This window comes from Panthera onca, chromosome X (genome assembly GCF_046562875.1).
Source record: "Panthera onca isolate mPanOnc1 chromosome X, mPanOnc1 haplotype 2, whole genome shotgun sequence".
NCBI classification, from domain to species: domain Eukaryota; kingdom Metazoa; phylum Chordata; class Mammalia; order Carnivora; family Felidae; genus Panthera; species Panthera onca.
Genome location: NC_138357.1, coordinates 91,380,688 through 91,401,486, shown reverse-complemented (window position 1 = coordinate 91,401,486; position 20,799 = coordinate 91,380,688). Strand labels below are relative to the sequence as shown.

Sequence of the window (20,799 nt, the reverse complement as noted above, 5' to 3'; positions counted from 1 at the left end):
GTGGCATTGGGAGAACAAAGAAAAGGACTATCTGGCCCAAATGGAGGATCGATGGTCCAGAAGATTCCTGGAAAAGGTAACTCCTGATGTGATTCTTCCTGTGTTTTTTTTTTTTATTTTAATTTTTTATCATTTGTTTATTTATTTATTTATTGAGAGCGTGCATGAGTGGGGGGAGGGGCAGAGAGAGGGAGAGAGAGGATCCCAAGTGGGCTCTGCGTTGACAGCAAGGAGCCCGATGCGGGGCTCGAACTCACAAACCGTGAGATCATGACCTGAGCTGAAGTCGGACATTTAACCGACCGAGCCACCCAGGCACCCGTTCCTTTTTTTTTTTTTTTAACCATTTATTTTTAAAAATTGATTTATTTCAGAAAAAGAGAGTGCACGTGCCCGAGTGGGAGAGGGGCAGAGGTGGGGGAGAGAATCCCAAGCAGGCTTCACGCTGTCAGCACAGAGCAGAACTCGGGGCTTGATCTCATGACTCTGGGATCATGAACTGAGCCCAAATCAAGAGTCGGATGCTCAATCAGCTGAGCCACCCAGACGCCCCTGGTTCTTCTTTTTTAAAAATTCGGTAAACCTTTGTGCCCCGGTTACATTGAGATCTAACTGATATGCAGCACAGTGTAAGTTTAAAATGTACATCACAATGATGGAACATATATACTGTGAAATGATTACTACAATAAGGTTCATCAACATCATCATCTCATATAGATACCATTTTCTAAAGAAGGGAATGACAATGGTCATGTATGGATTTAAAATATACTGTGACAAGAACTGACCTCGGGAGTTGAGACACATGAATATTTTGAAATGATGATATCCTATTCAAAAAGTAGTTTGAATAGGATTTAATGGACTCTGAAACTGTACTTTTAAATTAACGAGTGTGCCTAGTAAAAAGCTTTGCACTGATAAGGAATATGAAACAGTCAACTGAAATATTATAATTATCTTATTAGTTAAAGCATCTTATTAACATGCCAATTACTTTGACAGGTTTTTGGGGGGGGGGTATGAAAGGAAGGAGTTCTCTTAGCATCCTTATAATATCATTATGGATCATTTACCAAGTGTTCATCTACACATCGCCCATGATGGGTCACGCAGTCAAAATGCATGCATCATCTAGGCCTTGAGGAAATTTTGACCAAATACATTAAACCCACAGTTATGTGCCTAATACTGGGTCTTGATTTGATCGGTCAAAACCTCGAAAGTCACCACCCCCCAAAAGAAGACAACAGACATCTGGTCAATCAACTTTATTTTAGATTGCCTAAATGTGTGCTGACCTCTGTATCCAGACACAATGGAGGGTACAAAGGGAAGAAAAGACAAGATTCCTATCCTCCAAGAAATTAACATCATCCGAAGACGCATTGCATGAGACAGTAAGACTTAAGGATACATAACGAGTAGCACTGCGTAGCGCGTAACAACTCAGTACAGAGCAAACCCACACAAAGGAACGCCATCAGTGACCATGGCAGGGAGTGGAAGAGGGTGATCGGGGCACACATACTGAGGGGTGGGAAAGGCAACGGACCTGTGTTCTAGCCCCCCAGGTATCAGTGGCTTATTGTAGACCTGGGGCAATTCATTCAGCTCCGCCCCTCCTGGCCTTGGTTTGATCACCACTATAATAGAAGGTGAAGCCTGGGTGGTCTGTAAGGCCCAGCGATAACATTATGGGATTCTAAGGACAAAGGCAGAGAACTTGGACAAAGAGGACGTTATATGTAAGAGACGAGCACAAAGCCACAGAGGTGGGGAAAAAACTAGCTTTCTTGTGCATGGGCAAGGTGCATTGTGGGACAGCGAGGACCTCAAAGAGCCTGTTTAGCTACTGTAAAGATTCTGGGGGTGGTAAAGTGGGACATGGGCAAGACAGAGCGCGAAGCCAGGTACGGGGGACCACATGTAGGGGCCAAACGGAAGAAGACATACTGTGTGTGCTGCGGTCGGAAGTCTGACTTGTCTTCGTGCTCCCCACCTCATTCTCCAGTCTACACATCTTCTTGGAACTTTATTGCAACCCCTTCCCCAAACCCACACACCCGACGGAGTAAAGGGAAAGTGTAGTTACAGACGCCCCCTCCTTAGAACCGCACAAGTAGACCCCTCTTGTGGGCCAGGAAGCCGAGAGCGGTTGCCGAAAGGATGGTGGTCAGTCCAAGCAGCCTCAGCAGGCCTGGCACAGAGGGCAAATGTCTCTCCAAGAAGGTCGCGGTAGTGGGCTGCGCAGGGACATCCTGGATTCGGAGAACATACGCTGTCAGTACGGGGCTTATGCGCTTTGCTCCAGAAATATTTCCTCCAGCTCTCTGAACATGACCCACTCTTGCCAACCGCTGGGCCGTTAAATATAAAGTGCCCGCTGCTCATGACACGCATCCCCCATTCTCCGCTAGGCCCTTTACTTGGCTAATGCGGAGTCATGCTTCCAGTCTTAGTTCACAGGCTCCTGGGGGAGCCTTTCCTGTGTCCCCAGGCCAAGATGGCCCCTTGTTTTCACACTCCTGGCGTGTCTGGTTCATGAGCCTTGTGCCTTCTGGTTATCACCTGTTCTCCCCACATGTTGTCGCCCCGTGGACGCAGTGGTAGGCCCTTAACATGGTGGCCGCGGCAGAGTAGCTACAAAGTCACTATTTGTTGAGGGGAATGAATCCGCGGTCCATTCAGCCCCCAGTCCCATCTCTGACAGAGGCACTAAGACAGTGACGGGCACTGGCAGAGCTTTACTTTTCACCTTGATCAAGGAGTAACTCTGACCCTTTTGACCCTTGTCCTCTGCAATGCATTTCACTCTATAGGAAAAGTTCCTGAGGTTTTATTAGAAAAGTAATAGGGCGTATACTGCAAATGCTGTTTTTAATCTAAATCTGCTCCGTTTCATTCCGCTGCATCCCTTGGACTGTAGACAGGGGATGCTGACATATCTTCCTTTCATTTCCTACCCCTTGTTGGGAATCACCAGGTTAGAGATATATTCAGCAGGCAATCATTGAATTCTTAATATGTCCTAGAACTCTCTGGCCAAAAAAAAAAAAAATCGTGTTTTTTTTCCCCCTGATAATCTGCAATGGATGTGGCAGCTACAAATTTATCGATTTCTTTTACATCTCTCTCACCTCTGCCCTCACTCATGGTTATCTATCTGTCTATTTATTTATTTATTTATTTATTTTTCCTGAGAAACAGTAAGTGATTTTATTTTATTTACCTATTTATTTGTATTAATTTTTTATTTTTTTATTATTTATGTATTTTTTTAAATATGAAATTCATTGTCAAATTGGTTTCCATTTTTTTCTGAAAAACCGGAGGTTTTATTTTATTTTGATTTTTTTAATTTTTTAATTTTTTTTAATATGAAATTTATTGTCCAATTGGTCTCCATCATGGTTATCTTTTTAAGCATGCATGGGTTGAATCACTTAGGGAAAGGCGTGGGACTATATACAAGTGGTTCTTTCTGCAAATAATTGTTTTTAGAGAAAGGAGATTTAAATTCATGAAATAAAATGCAACCTACCACTGACTCTGGTTCTGCCTGCCAGATTTCATCCTCTGGGATCTTCCCCATGGCATGCAGGATCTGAAAAGAAAGAGTTATTTTCGCGAATAGTAAAAGTGACACCATCTTCCTGCGAATCTGCTCTTTGAAGGACTAACTGGGGGCGCCAGGGTGGCTCAGTCGGCTAATCGTCCAACTCTGGCTCAGGTCATGATTCTAAGGTTTGTGAGTTCAAGCGCCTATGTCTGGCTCTGTGCTGATAGCGTGGAGCCTGCTTCGGATTCTGTGTCTCCCTCTCTCTCTGCCCCTCCCCCCACTCGTGCTCGCTCTCTCTCTCTCTCTCTCTCAAAAATAAATAAACAGAAAAAAAATTTTTAAATAAAAAATACAGGACTAACTGAACGTTTCTTGGGATATCCATCAAAACACCAGGGTAAAAGCCAATGTGGTCCATTCAACCTTTAAAAGGCTCTAAAAGGTCTTTCATCTAGAACATAAGAGGCTCCAACTGTTAGGCTCACCAGAAATTTTAGTAGTTTTGAACATGAGATCATAGGGGTTGTCAGGAAATATATAAATGAATTCTGAGTCATAATAAAAATGTGTTTGGTTTTATATTAGACCTAGGTTATCTTTTAAGTATATCCATAGTGATCTTTTGCCCCATAGGGTCTTTTTACTTTGGGTTCCATGACAGATATTTTCATTATTGCTTCTGGATTAAGATGTTCATTGTTCCTGAGAATACTGTTAAAATGGTGTTTCATGGGGCGCCTGGGTGGCTCAGTCGGTTAAGTGCCGGACTTCCCCTCAGGTCATGATCTCACGGTTCGTGGGTTCGAGCCCCGCGTCGGGCTCTGTGCTGGCAGCTCAGAGCCTGGAGCCTGCTTCAGATTCTGTGTCTCCCTCTCTCTCTGCCCCTCCCCCGCTCGCCCTCTGTCTGTCTCTCAAAAGTAAATAAACATTAAAAAAATTTTTTAAAGCGGTGTTTCATGGATCTTCAGGTGGAGGTTACTGGGGAGTTGGCCTCCAGGATCTCAGACATCTTCGACCTGTTTGTCAGACTCCTGCATTGCCTCCTTCCCCACAGCCCGTGACCCCGAGGCCTTACCTCTCTGGCTGCTCTCTCCCCGGCCTCCACAGCCCCCTCCATGTAGCCACTCCAGTGGGTGGCCGTCTCGGTGCCTGCAAAATAAATCCTGCCCACGGGCTGTCGTAGAACCCTTGAAACAAAAGCAAAGAGGTAAAAGTGGTCAGTCTCAGAGAGTCAGAGAAGAGCCTGCCCGCAAAGACTGAGTGTGGTCGGTTTCCTCCGATACTAAACATCAGGAGCACACTGGCAATTCTGGAATAAGGTTCACAGCTTCCTCTAGCTATTGCATGGTCCTTGTTACAGACAAGGAATGCAAGCTGAAGTCCCCTCCTGCACCAAGAGCTTACAGGTAAAGGGACTGACATCAGGGGAGTATGTATTTACTTCACCTACGTGGAACTTGGGACTATTTGAGCCGAGTCGTGTATAGCTCCGTTCATGGCTCACCAGCTGTAAGCAAGGTGATACATGTCCCGGTTCCCTACCTGGCTATTCCAGCAATGAACTTGGAAAATCACTTCCTCTCGCCGAGCTCTTGGATTCCCCATCTCTTAGTGAGCACGGTCCAATGAGTTCTAAGAAGTTTTCTACTGGTGACCGGTAACAAATCTGTGGGTCTGACGACGGCTACAAGACTACCGCTCACTGAGCGCCTCCCTCTACCAGTGTTAAGAGTTTTACTGCATTCTAATTGGATCAATCCTCATCACAGCCCTATGAGGTCGGTGTTGTTATCATCCCCATTTTGCAGATGAGACTATGGAGGTACAGAGACTGTGTGTCATTGGGAAACACTGTCAAGACCCCCCCGCCTGCCCTGGCAAGAATGAAGGATTTATTCCCAGCTACTGGCCGGGGGGCGGGGGGGGGGGTGCTTCCAGAACATGCCTTCTGATGTCAATCCTCTTTGGAGACTGCTGAAGAAAACTGTCTCATCTCAAGGTCATGCCTTCTCCCAGAAGCAGAAGCACTCAATGATCAATCATCATGGGGTGGTAAAGACCTAACCCCCTTGCTCCAACTTGGAACAACTCTCACGGGCCATCCTACCTCCAGAGCTCCCTAGGGGATCAGCTGAGGCCTTCACGAGACTACATCACGGTCCAACTTCTCCCTCTTCCTACTCTTGGTTCTTTCCTCTCACTTCCACAAGCATCGACACCAAGGGCTCTCTCTCATACGTAGCTCATGTGCTACATGTGCTTCAGAGTCTGCTTCCGGGGGAGTCTAACCAGCCACAAAGTCCTTCGCTCTAGGTAATGGCTAGTAAGTGGCAGAGCTGGTATTTGAACCCAGGCCATTTGACTCCAGCACCCACAGTCTTAGCCACCTGGTTATACTTCTTCCCTCTACTGAATTACTTGATCCTTTTCAAGAACTCCACGGCATAGCTACTGTTATCATTGTCCCCTTTTTCACATGAAGAAACAGGCCTGAAGAAATGTGCCAAGAGCCACACTGCTAGAAAATAGCAGAGCCAGGATTTGAACTAGGTCTCCCAGAGGTCCAGGTCTCTGTTTTTTATCTTCTATGCTTTGTCTCGTGTATCATCGTCACTAGTTAGGAAGGAGTGCCCATACGCTATACAACGGGACAAAAGTGCGTTAGAACTTAGCTTCTAAGAGGGATGGTTTGTTGCTACCCTGACAAAAACACCATATGGGGAGCACTGTTATGATGTCATTATTCATCCTATCTTAGGTTTCCTTTTTTTTTTTTTACAATTTTTTTAATGTTTATTTATCTTTGAGAGAGAGAGAGAGAGAGAGAGAGAGGGCCCAGGTGGGGGAGGGGCAAAGAGAGAGGCAGACACAAAATCCGAAGCAGGTTCCAGGCTCTGAGCTGTCAGCCCAGGGCCCGACACGGGGCTCAAACCCACGAACCGTGAGATCACAACCTGAGCCAAAACCAAGAGTCGGATGCTTAACCAACTGAGCCACCCAGGCTCCCCATCAGGTTTCCATTATATCAAGTAAAGGATGTGGATGTCCAGAGCGAACAACCAAACTCTTATCTTGGTCAACCCTGTATACCACCAAGACTTTTATCAGCCAAAAAATGGGCATGCTTCAATTAGTGGGGTTTTCTTTCATTGGCCCTTACTGTTGCCAAGTAGGAAGTAGAAGACAAGATATTGTAGAATATTAAATACTGACTATAGTGCATGGAATAATCTGGAATGATCCATAGCCAGCATGGTCTGGAGAGCCTAAGGGTATTCAGGAAGGGCTCCCTGCCAGAGAAGGTAAATTTGCTTTCTCCAAGTTCATTAAACAATGTTGCTTTCACCACATGTTGGCTTTTTTCAGCTTGAGGGAACTAACCCCCAAATTGGAAACCCCAGGATGGAAGGCCTGGCCAAATCCTAGAGTGAAATATTAGAGGAGAGAAGAAAGGCTTAGAGAACTAGTCAGGCTAATACGTTGCCACGTAAAAATGTAAAAACCAAGAATTAATGTCAGAGAGATAGTTTTCCTCTACTTGCCATGTGCAAATCTTCGCTTGTGGGGGGGGGGGGGGAAGTCCAACAGCTGGAGAAGAAACGTCCCTGCCTTTTTTACCGCAGGTGAGTGAGCAGATGGTATCTATTCACAAAAAAGGATATTTCCACATATATTCCTCATGGCTTGCTGGAGTAAAATATTTCTTTATGTGTTTCACTGCTTCATCACTACCATTAGTTTTTCTGTCTACCCGGAAGTAAAACTCCTTAAGAACTATGGGTTCTTGGGGCGCCTGGGTGGCTCAGTCGGTTATGCGTCCGACCTCGGCTCAGGTCACGATCTCGCGGCTCGTGAGTTCGAGCCCCATGTCAGGCTCTGTGCTGACAGCTCAGAGCCCAGAGCCTGCTTTGGATTCTGTGCCTCCCTCTCTCTCTGCTCTTGCCCTGCTCACACTCTGTCTCTCAAAAAGTGAATAAACATTAACAAATATTTAATTAAAATATTTGTTAAAAAATATGTATAAAAATAAATATGTATAAAAATAAAAATAAAAATGTTAAAAAATAAATAATAAGTAAAATATGTGTTCTTTACTAAAGCACTGTCAATACTGCCCCCTGTCTTCATCTGGAAGCAGGATCTTTTCCGTGTACTTCCAGAGTCATGAAGATAACCCTCTCTGCAGTATCTCAAATGTCATAAACCTGAAGGGTCAAAGGAAGATATACTGAGCCTTAGTTTCTACCTTACGAATTGCAGCTAGTGATATGAAGGCTGACACACGTCCTTGGGAAGAAATAAAGATGAAAAAAGGGCATTATCATGTCACCACCAATGCCCGACACGATGGGGTCTACATTGCTTCTGTCACGTGGCCAGGGTCACGCCAGTGTGGGTGAATCTCCTTTTCACTCCCCACCATCCCAATGCCAGAGAGACATTTTCTTGCAACACCTTATGGGATTGAGCATAAAACTTGCCAGCCCGTGGTCAGAGATCTAATCGAATCATGAAACCAAAACCAAAAGTGATGCTCTGATCGGCCGTTCTTTGTTGAAAGGGTAAGTTTTGTATTCTTGATCGTGTTCTATGAGGCAAAGGATCCTATTTGCTTTTCTGATTCTCTATTCCCTTTCCAATGTCACCCAGAGCCCAGTCATGTAGAACTCTCCCCAGACAACCCATAAACTTGAGGGACTCCAAGTGTTTGCTCATAATGGTCCATCTGCCCAGGATGCGTTCTCCAATATCTTTCCCCGCCTTCTATACTCCTCAGGTGGTATGTGTATTATGAAGCCTTCTTAGATTTCTCTCGGTCAGGCAAGCCGATCCCTCCCTGGGTCCCCCATGGTATCTGTAAGCCCATCTGTTAGAGGACCTACCACAATGTCTGCTGTCCTCTCTTCTCTCAATCCCCACCACAGCCCCCAACGCTGTCAGCTCCTTCACGGCAGGGAGGAATTTTCTCAGTATCGAAGTTTCTAGCACGGTGTTTGGCAAATGGTTGGCACTTAGCCAATAAATCCTGAATGAAGCGATTACTATGGACGTATTCTATACTTAGCAAATCCAAAAATTGGGCAGGTCGGCGTCCTTGATAATAAACTTCAAAGCAATTCTGACTTGAGGATTGCTTTTATTAATGCTGTACCCATGCGGGCAGGTCTACGGTTCCACTTAAGGAGATCTTACTGAGCTCTAAAGTCAGTATAAAGATAATTCTTCTGACAATACAAGTGAGCCCTCTGACTCTCTGAATTCCTGTTCTTATGCGGCAACCTTCGTTGGTTACATTGATTGGGCCCGCTCCTTCAGAGGGACTCAGAGGGCAAGGCACCAGCATGATGGAGAATTAGAATGACTTCACTCATGAGATTCACAAGATGCAAAGGAAACTGGGGATTTCTTGCTCCTTCTTGTCTTTTGTAAGAATTTACCAAAAAAGAAAAAAAAAGGGAGAAAAGCCATCGGAACCCATTTAGAGTCTGGATTCAGACTCACGGAATTTCAGTGACAGCTTAGCGCGCTTTTGCTCTACCTTCCATATTGAGTCATGATCCCAGGGGGGAAGTAGGTGGTGTAACAGCCCCCGGAGTATTGCTCCTCGCACCAGTTCTTCTCTTCGTAGTGGACGGGCTGCAAGACGGAAGGACAAAAGCTTAGAGGAGACCCAGAGGAAGCCAGCTAGGCTGGAATAAATCAAACACAGTCTGGTAGGCTTCCTACTGAAGAACCAATATCGATCTGAAATAGAGCCTTCTTAGCCAGATAACGTTAGAGACATATCTTCGGGAAGCTAAGTGTCCTTGCTAATAAACTCTGAAGAAATTCTGACCCAAGAAAAGTTCTCTCACTTGGTGGATGCATGTGTCAGGAACCGTTCGTCAACTGCAATTGTCTTGTTCCATTTTTAAATTGGTCTTACCTTTTATTTTGTTTTGTTTTATGTATGTATTTATGAATATATTTTTTTATTTTTAATTTTTTTAATGTGTATTTTTGATAGAGAGAGAGACACACACACACACACAGCGCGAGAGGAGGAGGGGCAGAGAGAGAGGGAGACACAGAATCCGAAGCAGGCTCTGGGCTCTGAGCTGTCAGCACAGAGCCCGACGCGGGGCTTGAACTCATGAACTGTGAGAGCATGACCTAAGCTGAAGTTGGAGGCTTAACCAACTGAGCCACCCAGGTGCCCCTATTTTTCTTTTAGACAGAGAGAGAGAGAGCAGGTGTGAGTGGGGTAGACAGGCAGAGAGAGGAGGAGAGAGAGAGAGAGAGGGAGGGAGAAAGAGAGAAAATCCCAAGCAGGCTCCGCACTGTCAACGCAGAGCCCGATGTAGAACTCGAACCCACAAAAGTGTAAGATCATGACCTGAGCCAAAATCGAGTCAGATGCTTAACTGACTGAGCCACCCAGGCACCCCATGACTGGTGTTTTCTGTTTAAAAATGCTGTTCAAGATGGGAATGTAAGCTGGTGCAGCCACTCTGGAAAACAGTATGGAGGTTCCTTAAAAAATTAAAAATAGAACTACCCTGTGACCCAGCAATTGCACTACTAGGTATTTATCCAAGGGATACAAGTGTGCTGTTTCGAAGGGACACATGCACCCTAATGTTTATAACAGCGCTGTCGACAATAGCCAAAGTGTGGAAAGAGTCCAAATGTCCATCGATGGATGAATGGATAAAGAAGATGTGGTATAAATATACAATGGAGTATTACTCAGCAATCAAAAAGAATGAAATCTTGCCATTTGCAACTACGTGGATGGAACTGGAGGGTATTATGCTGAGTGAAATTAGTCAGAGAAAGACAAAAATCATATGACTTCACTCATATGAGGACTTTAAAAGACAAAACAGATGAACATAAGGGAAGGGAAATAAAAATAATATAAAAACAGGGAGGGGGACAAAGCATAAGAGACTCATAAATATGGAGAACAGACAGAGGGTTACTGGAGGGGTTGTGGGAGGGAGGATGGGCTAAATGGGTAAGGGACACTAAGAAATCTACTCCTGAAATCATTGTTGCACTATATGTTAACTAATTTGGATGTAAATTAAAAAAATAAAATTAAAAAAAAAATAAATTAATTAAAATGCTGTTCAAGAGGGGCGCCCAGGTGGTTCAGCAAGTTAAAAAAAATTTTTCTTAATCTTTATTTATTTTTGAGAGAGAGACAGAGTGTGAGCAGGGGAGGAGCTGAGGGGAGACAGAATCTGAAGCAGGCTCCAGGCCCTGAGCTGTCAGCACAGAGCCCGATGTGGGGCCCGGACTCACGAACCGTGAGATCATGACCTGAGCCGAAGTCGGACGCTTAACCGATTGAGCCATGCAGGCGCCCCATACCAGCGAGTTAAGCATCTGACTTTTGATTTTGACTCAGGTCATGATCTCATGGTCCATGAGTTCGAGCCCCACGTTGGGCTCTGTGCTGACAGCTTAGAGCCTGAAGCCTGCTTCGGATTCTGTCTCCCTCCCCCCGCTTGTGCTCTGTCTCTCTCTCTCTCTCAAGGATAAATAAACATTACAAAAAAAAAAAAGAATGAACAAAAATGATAAACTGAAAAGCCAGAGCAGCCTGACTAGGAGGAAGCGAGCCACGGTGAAGTTGAGCAAGATAAGTGTGAAAGTAATAAGATTAAGCCATGTAGCTGCTCAACTAGGTCACGGTGTGCATTGGGGAGATTTGGATTTAAGAGGCTTAGCACGTTAAACATTCTTAGCCCCCTCATTAGATTTTTCTCACGCTCTAACTGCTCATATGTACATGGGTCCCCATTGTCTTCAAATGCTTCATGGATAACTGGATTTAATAATCGCTTTCAAAAGGTGATTTTAATCCATGTTCGAACGTTGAAGAGCCAGCAGTCCAGTGAATGTAACAAGAACATCAATTCATTGCTTTAAAGACGGAGCAGGGAGGTGGTTACAGCTACTGGTTAAGGGCACACTGGGTCCTCTGACTGTCACCAAATGCCCCTACCACACTGCCTCTCTGTCCCGCCCCATCCTGCCTTTATCCACCTGGGTCGGTGGGGGGTTACTGCTGGTTTATCTTGAAGAAAATCAAGAGCCAGGAAGAGCTCTGAACTCAGGGTCAAGTGTAGCATCGCTGGATACGCAACAGCGCTGCAGGGTTCTTGAGCTGCCAAGGGCACAGCCGGGACCCATCTTCTCTGGGACAACTTGGAAGCTGACCAGCCCCGTGCAGACCTTCCGAGAAGATTTCCAAGAAAACATGGGCTCTAGAACCCTACTTGCGTGAGCCCCTCCCCAGTAGTCCCTTGAGGACACAGCCAGATCTCTCTCTTTCTCTCTCTCTCTCTCTCTCTCTCGGGAAAGAGATGAAACACAGCCTTACTTGCAAAGCTTCTTGGGAGCCGAGAACTTTTGCATAAAGCTCACAGAGTTTCTTCATCCTATGGAAGGGGTGGTGGGGAGAAAAAGACAAAAGTGAAAACGAAGAACAAAAGAAAGTAAAAGACCCTGTGAGCTGTTGCTTCCACTAATCATTTCATTTTAGTTTTTCCAAATAAGGCACTTTGTTCTTTAAAAAAAATTTTTTTTTGATGTTTATTTTATTTTTGAAAGAGAGAGAGAGAGAGAGAAAGACAGAGTGGGAACAGGGAGGGGCAGAGGGAGAGAGAGACACAGAATCCGAAGCAGGCTCCAGGCTCCGAACTGTCAGCACAGAGCCCGATGCAGGGCTTGAACCCACGAACCGTGAGATCATGACCTGAGCCGAAGTCGGACGCTTTAACTGACTGAGCCACCCAGATGCCCCAACAAGGCACTTTGTATCTATTCCAAATGTCTTAAATCTATGAGGTCACAAATAGTATTAAGGGAGACAAAGTGATACATGGCCTGCATTGCAGGGGGCACCCGGCAATTTGTTTATTCATTCAAGAAAACATTGTGTACTTGAGTGTCTGACGTCAACTGAGGTCATGAACTCACCGTTCGTGAGTTCAAGCCCTGCGTCGGGCTGTGCGCTGACAAGGTACAACCTGCTTTGGATCCTCTGTCTCCTTGTCTCTCTGGCCCTCCCCCACTGTCTCTCTCAAAAATAAATAAACATTTAAAAAAAAAGGAGAAAACAGTGTGTACCTCTGAAGTCGGTCAGTCTGCTAAGTGCTAAAGATTCTGGAGGGATCTGGACATGATCCCCCTTCCTGTCAGCCTCCGTCCCCCAACCAGGCAATGGCCAGAGCGGAAAGAGGAAACAGCCAGAAAAGCTTTGCATTCTGCTTCTGCAGAACACTTAAATACTAGGAGATTTTGAGCAGGTTCCTTAAGCTCTCTGAGCTTTAGTTTTATCAAGAAACTGGCATGATTGTTTCCATTCCTGGTGTAAAACCGTGTGGCCCTCAGACCACCACCATCATCAGCAGGAGCATCACCCTGGGAACTTAGAAATGTGAATTCTCAGGCCCCACCCCAGACCTGCTGGTTCAGAAACAACAGTGGCAGAGCTGGGTTTTCCCAAGCCTTCCAGGAGATTCTCAAGTTTGAGGACCACTGATATGAAGCACATAAAGGTCCCCGCCCAGTAACTGGGACATAACAGGTGTTCAATAAATGGTGGCTCTTAAGGTTGATTTTATTTTTGAGAGAGAGACAGAGACACGGCCCACGTGTGGGGGGGGCAGAGAGACAGGGAGACACAGAAAAGAAGGCGGCTCTAGGTCTGAGCTGTCAGCATGGAGCCCGACGTGGGGCTCAAGCTCACGAACCGTGAGCTCAAGACCAGAGCCAAAGTCAGACGCTTAACCGACCTGAGCCACCCAGGCGCCCCAATAAATGGTAGCTCTTAAGAAATTTAGTTTCATGGGGGAATTGGACATTAGCCAACAGTTAGCATTAGTCAGTTAAGGAATGACATTATAGTTATTTCAAGTCTGATTTTTATAGAACGCTGAAGGGAATCTTACAAATGATTTAGAGTCAGGCAATGACTTTCAAAATTAGCATGACAACCTACGAGAAAGACAGATTATTCAGTATGGTGGTACTGGGACAAAGAGCTACCCATGATTGAAACCAAGTTCAAGTCCCCTGAGACTTCTTACACCAAAATATATTTAGGAGGATGAAAGAGCTTCAACATAATAGATGAAAATGAAAAAGTAATTGGAAAATGAGCGATTTTTACGATAATCTTGGAATAGAAAAATCGTTTCTGGGGCACCTAGGTGGCTCAGTTGGTTAAGTGCCTGACTCTTGATTTTGGCTCAGGTCATGATCTCATGGTTTGTGAGTTCGAGCCCCACATCGGGCTTTACGCTGTCAATCCGTGCTTCGGATTCTCTCACTGCCCCTCCCCCAGGCACCCTCTCTTCCTCTCTCAAAATAAATAAACATTTTTAAAAGAAGTTTTTTCTAGGGGCACCTGGGTGGCTCAGTTGGTTGAGCATCTGACTTTGGCTCAGGTCATGATCTCACGGTTCAGGAGTTCAAGCCCCAGGTCGGGTTCTGTGCTGACGGCTCAGAGCCTGGAGCCTGCTTTGGATTCTGTCTCCGTGTCTGTGCCCCTCCCCCGTTCGCGCTCTGTCTCTCTATCGCTCTCAAAAGCAAACATTAAAAATTTTTTAAAAATCTTTTCAATGTATACAAGACCATTCAGAAGCAATGATTTTAAGCATTGATAAATTGAACTTCATAGGAAGTTAAAATTTTATTATAGCATCAAACAAATAAACCATAAACATGGTCAAAAGATAAACTGGGAAAAGAGTTGTTGGAGGCACTGTTCCAGGCACTGGAGATCCAGCAGTGAACGGGCCAGACGAAACCTCCTACCTTCTTGGATCTTAATATTCCAGTGGCAATTTTTTTTTAGGTGCGTGGCCCCATCAGACCTCCATACCCCCGGCCAAGCACAGTGGTGGCCATAGTCCCGGAGGATGGTGATAACAGGCGGGGAAGGAATGCAACTCAGAGGCTCTTAGTTGGGAAATCCACATCAGTGGTGGTGTGGGAATAAATAATTGGCGGGGGTGAACACTAACTGCTGGAAGAAACTGCGGCCTCCAGAAAAACTCGTCCCTCTGTATCTCTCATCTGTAACTGTCACACATCACTCATGCAACGACACAGCAGATTGCCCTGCCATGCAGTCATTTAGTCTACCTGGTTGTCTCCTTCCCAAGTACATTTCCTGCCCCTGGGTTATGTCCATTTCTGTATTCAAGATAGCTCCTTGCATGGTATCTTATGTACAATAAACTCACCAAGTGATCATCTGAATACTTGGTTCTTTAGTTATTGGCACGGGGCCTTTACACAAAGACCCTCATATTTAACACAGCTCCCCCGTCGCATTGGCGGCACACATATTATTAGGCGGTCTTTACGTTATAAAGTGTAGTAAAATGGAAAGGCAGGCGAGTAGGCGGAAAAGAAGGAAAGAAGAAAGGAAAGGAGGGAGGGAGAAGGAAGGGGGGGAGGGAAGAAAGAAAGAAGAGTGATTTTTTTTCTTACCTTTCATCTTTGGTAAGACGTGCCAGTTTCCTGGCTTTGTGGGCAAGGATAAATCTAAAACATACAAATAAGGGGGGAAATTAATGGCTGCTTTCATCCTGGCCTCATTTCTACAGCCACACATGTGCCTCGAGTACAATCGAAAAGTTGACCAGAAGAAACACATTCTATACTAATTTATCTTGTTCAATGTTTTACTATTTACGTGCTGCACCCTTGACATTGACAAGCACCTTCTAGCTTCTGGGATGTGAGGGACTAAACACAGATGATGGCCATAATTTCTGCCTAAGATAATGACTATGATTGACCTACCTCTCCCACGTGGCTGATGGCCAACAAGAATGAGCCCTTGGGTCTCAAATGCTCATCTAAGGTTGGAGCTTTTTCAACTTCATCCAGCCCTTGCTCTTTGATTCTGTCCCCATGATGGTGTCTCCCTAGTGCCCAGACTCGGAAAATCTGCCTCCATTTGTAGCTCTATAATCGCCTTCAACTTAACAACTGGCTTTGATTTCCCTGTTGTCGCTCGTGCTTCTCTTGGAAATAAATTTGTATATATCTCAGGGCCCATGTCAGTTTCAGCTGCTTCAGGTAATCACCAATCTGGACTGGTTCTGACCACTAAGACATCCCCAATCTGTGCCGCTTTTCCCTGCCAAGCAGAGGGCTGGGCCGGCCTTAGATCCTCTCTAGCAGGACTTGGAAAATCTCAGCATCCCACCTAAGTACCATGGATGCCCATACGGCATCCACAAGAAGCCCTTTTAGTAAAACACCCCACATCATCTTCATATTACGCTTTCATAAAAGATAGGCCACCAAAATATAGCTACTCCCCAGCACTAAATACGAAGCAGAAAATGGATATAACAAACTTTAAAATATTTTTAGTATTCTACTTCTTTTCTAAATATCTATCCATTGGAACACATTATTATTTTTTTCTAAAGGCATTAAGAATTTTTCTACTGCCGGATTTGGAGAATAGTGCCATTGGGTAAAAAATTATTTAACAATGTTTGGGGCACATTTGTGAAGAGCCTGGGGATATTTTGGCAACACCGAATGGCATCCACACCACCATAAGCATGCCTTACCCCATTATGGCGGCATAGTTGCCATCAGGTTTGGTATCATCCAACGTGTAGGCAATTGGAGCTTCCTCTCCTTCAATAATCATGGTTCCACAGTAATCTTGGAGAAGTGCAAAATGGAAAAAGATAGTCATCACTCTGTCAAACTACCCAGAACAGTTACTGCAAAGCATACATTTTCAACTTAAGAAGCCCAAAGGCCAGGGTGCCTGGGTGGCTCCGTTGGTTAAGCACCTGACCTGTTGGGTTTTGGCGAAGGTCATGATCTCACGGTTCGTGAGTTCGAGCCCTGCGTCCATTCTCTTTCCTTCTCTCTTTGCCCCATCCCCGCTTGCGCGCTCTCTCTCTCTCTCTCAAAATAAATGAATAAACTTAAAAACATTTTTGTAAATAAAAATAGAAAAATAAAAAAAGAAGCCCAAAGGCCAAATATAAGATGTTACACTCTCAATAATGAAGGCAGACCAAACTGATGTCAAAAGGAGGGGTAAGTAGCCAACATTTTGTGAAAAATCAAACTGTAGACACCTCTCTGCACAGAATAAAGCAATGTGATGTTATGAATGACTCCAGGCCACAATTCAATAAAATCTTATTTTCATGCTAAGACTGGGTCCTGTCCCATTTCCTCTTTCATAAGAAATCAGATAAACCCTGGGGCGCCTGGGTGGCTCAGTCGGTTGAGCGGCCGACTTCGGCCCAGGTCATGGTCTCACCGTCCGTGAGTTCGAGCCCCGCGTCGGGCTCTGTGCTGACAGCTCAGAGCCTGGAGCCTGTTTCAGATTCTGTGTCTCCCTCTCTCTCTGACCCTCCCCCGTTCATGCTCTGTCTCTCTCTGTCTGAAAAATAAATAAACGTTAAAAAAAAAATTAAAAAAAAAGAAATCAGATAAACCCGAAGATGTGTAAAAAAAAAAAAAAACACAACACTAGTCAATTGTAAAATAGAAGGGACTGAATGTTCACATTTTAGGGGAAGCCACTTAGACTAAGCCAACTGTTGTTGATTTTCTGGAGACAGGGCACAGAGTCCTAAACCCTCATTTGCTACACGATCTCCAGAACAACTTGCGAAACATCTGCTCATTCCGGGCAAAAGCGCTTCTCTCAGTCCCCCCCATCATTTCCTGGCAAATCTGAGGTTGTTTGAACGAACTTAAGGTGGATCTGAAACAAATGTTGTGCAGAAAATGCAATGAGAGGGTTTGAAAAGGAGAAAGAAAAAACAGAGAACGGACCCTGAGGGTATACACCGCCCTCAACCTGTGTGTGAGCAGACATACCTGAAGGCTTTTGTGTACCTACACCTGCTTCTCTCTCTCTCTCCTCCCACATTCCCCCGGCTGTGCACCCGTGAGAATCAAAGTCTCAGTCAGCCACTGCACGGGGCAGTGCTTGCCTACCGCTCCAGGGTGCAGGGACAGGAAAAATGTTGAGAAAAGCTGAAGTATGGGAAGAAGAAATGTCTTAAGTCCATCCAAGAACTCCAGAAGATTTAAGGATCCAAGAGAAATAGCCAACGAATCCTCCATTATAAGACGACAAGAAAGAAAAGACAAACAGGACAGGATGTGATAAGAGAAAAGAAAGAGGGGCGCCCGGGTGGCTCAGTCAGTTAAGCATCCAACTCTTGATTTCGACTCAGGTCAGGATCTCGCGGTTCGTGGGTTCCAGCCCTGAATCGGGCTCTGTGCTGACAGTGCGGAGCCTGCTCGGAATTCTCGCTCTCTCCCTCTCTCTCAAAATAAAAAAAAAAAGAGAGCCAGAGAAAAGAAAGAGTGCACACTGATGGTGTGTGGGTCAGCTGGATTGGACAGAGAGCTTGTGAAGGACACCAGCTGTCCCGAATGGAGGCCCTGCTTTTTGGATGGAGTGGTTCTTTAGACACCTCTTCCCAGAGCAATGCTGGCCTCTGAGCCATGCAGGCACACTGGGCGCAAGTGAAGGAACAAGGGGCAGAGAGAAGAGTCCCGTATATGCCAGGACAAAGAAGGAACTCTTGGGGAAGACAAGACAATGATTCAGCGAGTAGAAGACATCTCTCTGAAAGAGGTAAGTAACATTCTCAGGGAGAAAGGAGAAGATATGACAGTCATCGGAGGTGAAAAAGAGGAATATGCAGGCTAAAATAATTTAATGGGATTTTTTGAGTGTGGGGCTGTGGAGGGAGAAGTTTAGAGAAAACGATCACCCTCCTCTGAAAGAATAACTGAAGTTCACCAAAGACACAACTGAAGGAAAAATAAGGAAGAATGTCCTATCAGATGCCAAACATATTATAAAGCCACAGTCATCCAAACAGTACAGCACTGGGGTGCCTGGGTGGCTCAGTTGGCGAAGCCTCTGACTCTTGATTTTGGCTCAGGTCGTGATGCCACAGTGTGTGGGATCGAGCCCCGCGTTGGGCTCTGCAGCGATATCGCGGAGCCTGCTTGGGATTCTCTCTCTCCTTCTCTTTCTGCCCCACCCCTGCTTGCATGCTCTCTCTCTCTCTCTCTCTAAAAAATAAATAAATAAACATTAAAGAAAACCAGTACAGGCACTTCACAGGATTGGATAATATAAATATGTGCTCTCCAAACTGGGATGTGCACACATAGATTGTGTGCCTAGATAGCGGAGGAAGTTGTTCGAAATTCTTGCTTTTTAATCCACCTTTTCAAAAAAGTCTACTTTTGTATATTTTATAATTATAACAATGCATTTTCCAGAGGTCCATGTCCATAACTTAGGAATAAACATATACACTGGTCATCAATGTTTACGTTTTTTTTATGTATTGGGCTACAAACAAAATCTGGAGCCCAGCGACAAAGACAGGGGAAAGGGTTAATCCAGAAAAGCCCCACGTATATACGGGAGTTCAGTAGGCTGAAACCATCATAAACAAATTTTAAAGACAATCTGCAACATATACAGAAAACAGCTGAATAGGGGCGCCTGGGTGGCTCAGTCGGTTAAGCATCCGACTTCGGCTCAGGTCATGATCTCGCGGTCCGGGAGTTCGAGCCCCGCATCAGGCTCTGTGCTGACAGCTCAGAGCCTGGACCCTGTTTCAGGTTCTGTGTCTCCCCCCCTCTCTCTGACCCTCCCCCATTCATGCTGTCTCTCCCTTTCTCAAAAATAAATAAACGTTAAAAAAAATTTTTTTTTTAAAAAGAAAACAGCTGAATAGGCAAAGGATAAATAGGTAATTTACAAAATAATTTAATATAGCCTCAACCTTCTTTAAAAAAATTTTTAACATTTATTTATTTTTGAGAGACAGAGACAGAGCACGAGTGGGGGAGGGGCAGAGAGAGAAGGGGACACAGAATACGAAGCAGGTTCCAGGCTCCGAGCTGTCAGCATACAGCCTGACACGGAGCTCGAAACCACAAGCCATGAGATCATGACCTGAGCCGAAGTTGGATGCTTAACCAACTGAGCCATCCAGGTAGTTACCCTAGCCTCAAGACCTTCTTAATGATTAAAACTTACAAATTCTAGGCAGCTCTTTCTGCCCATGGGTCCTGTCCCTGTGCTTTACTAAAATCACCTTTTTTTGCACCAAATAAATAAATAAATAAATAAAACTTACAAATTCTAGATAAATGGGATATTTTCCTCTATTGACCACCAAAATGTTGAAAATGTGATTAGTGGGCAAGGACAGGAACCCTAACAAAATTTTCAAACATCTACCCATGTCAATCGACTTCAAAATGCCACTTTGACAAATTTATCAAAAGGCAGTGGTCCTATACAGATTTGCGGAGCTATCTGAAGAATGCATTTTACTGCAGCATAGTTGGGTAATAGCAAAAACTTGGAAACACTTGACATGCTTATCAAGAGCAGACCTATGCGGTAAATTCTGATGGAGCTGTACAACGAAACACTGTTTATTCAGTTGTTGAAATGAGGTAGATTGATTGATTTTTATGTTATTTTTTAACTTTAAATAGAATTTATTGTCAAGTTGGCTAACATACAGTGTAGACAGTGTGCTCTTGGCTTCGGGGGTAGAGTCCCGTGATTCATCACTTACATACAACACCCAGTGCTCATCCCAACAAGTGCCCTCCTCAATGACCATCATCCGTATTTCCCTCCCCCCCACCCTGATCAACCCTCAGATTGTTCTCAAAATGAGGTAGATTTAAATGCACTGATGCGGAGAAATGTCTATGGTGTATTGTTAACCGAAAAAAAGCAAATATCTTGTTTAGTATATATCTCGTTTTTAAAAGAAATGTTTTTGAGGGGTGCCTGGGTGGCTCAGTCAGTTAAGCGTCCAACTTCGGCTCAGGTCATGATCTCGCGGTCTGTGAGTTCGAGCCCCGTGTCGGGCTCTGTGCTGACAGCTCAGAGGCTGGAATCTGCTTCGGATTCTGTGTCTCCCTCTCCCTCTGCCCCTCCCCTGCTCACGTTCTGACTCTCTCTGTCTTTCAATAATAAATAAATGTTAAAAAAAAAATTTAAAAAAATAAATGTTTTTGGAAAAATATAGAACATGTTTATTTAAAATTATATTTGCATGTAAATGTTACATATTATTTAATATATATTTAAAGTATATATATACTTATTTATTTATGAAGTGTATATATATATATATTTTAATACATATGTGTACACATACATTTAAAGTATTATCGGG

At 44.6% G+C, this 20,799-nt stretch overlaps 1 protein-coding gene across 1 annotated transcript in view; it reads right to left on the bottom strand.

Moving 5' to 3' along the window:
* Positions 1-1,259: 1,259 nt before the first annotated feature.
* The window catches only part of MAOB (monoamine oxidase B), a 114,068-nt gene continuing 94,528 nt past the window's right edge, over positions 1,260-20,799 (bottom strand). The window contains exons 9-15 of the mRNA XM_081793372.1: positions 16,162-16,258; positions 15,062-15,115; positions 11,940-11,997; positions 9,105-9,202; positions 4,641-4,752; positions 3,548-3,610; positions 1,260-2,264 (exon numbers count right to left, since the gene is read on the bottom strand). Of these exons, the coding sequence (XP_081649498.1) occupies positions 2,112-2,264; positions 3,548-3,610; positions 4,641-4,752; positions 9,105-9,202; positions 11,940-11,997; positions 15,062-15,115; positions 16,162-16,258 (635 nt within the window). The 3' untranslated portion in view covers positions 1,260-2,111. The remainder of the gene's footprint in view (positions 2,265-3,547; positions 3,611-4,640; positions 4,753-9,104; positions 9,203-11,939; positions 11,998-15,061; positions 15,116-16,161; positions 16,259-20,799) is intronic.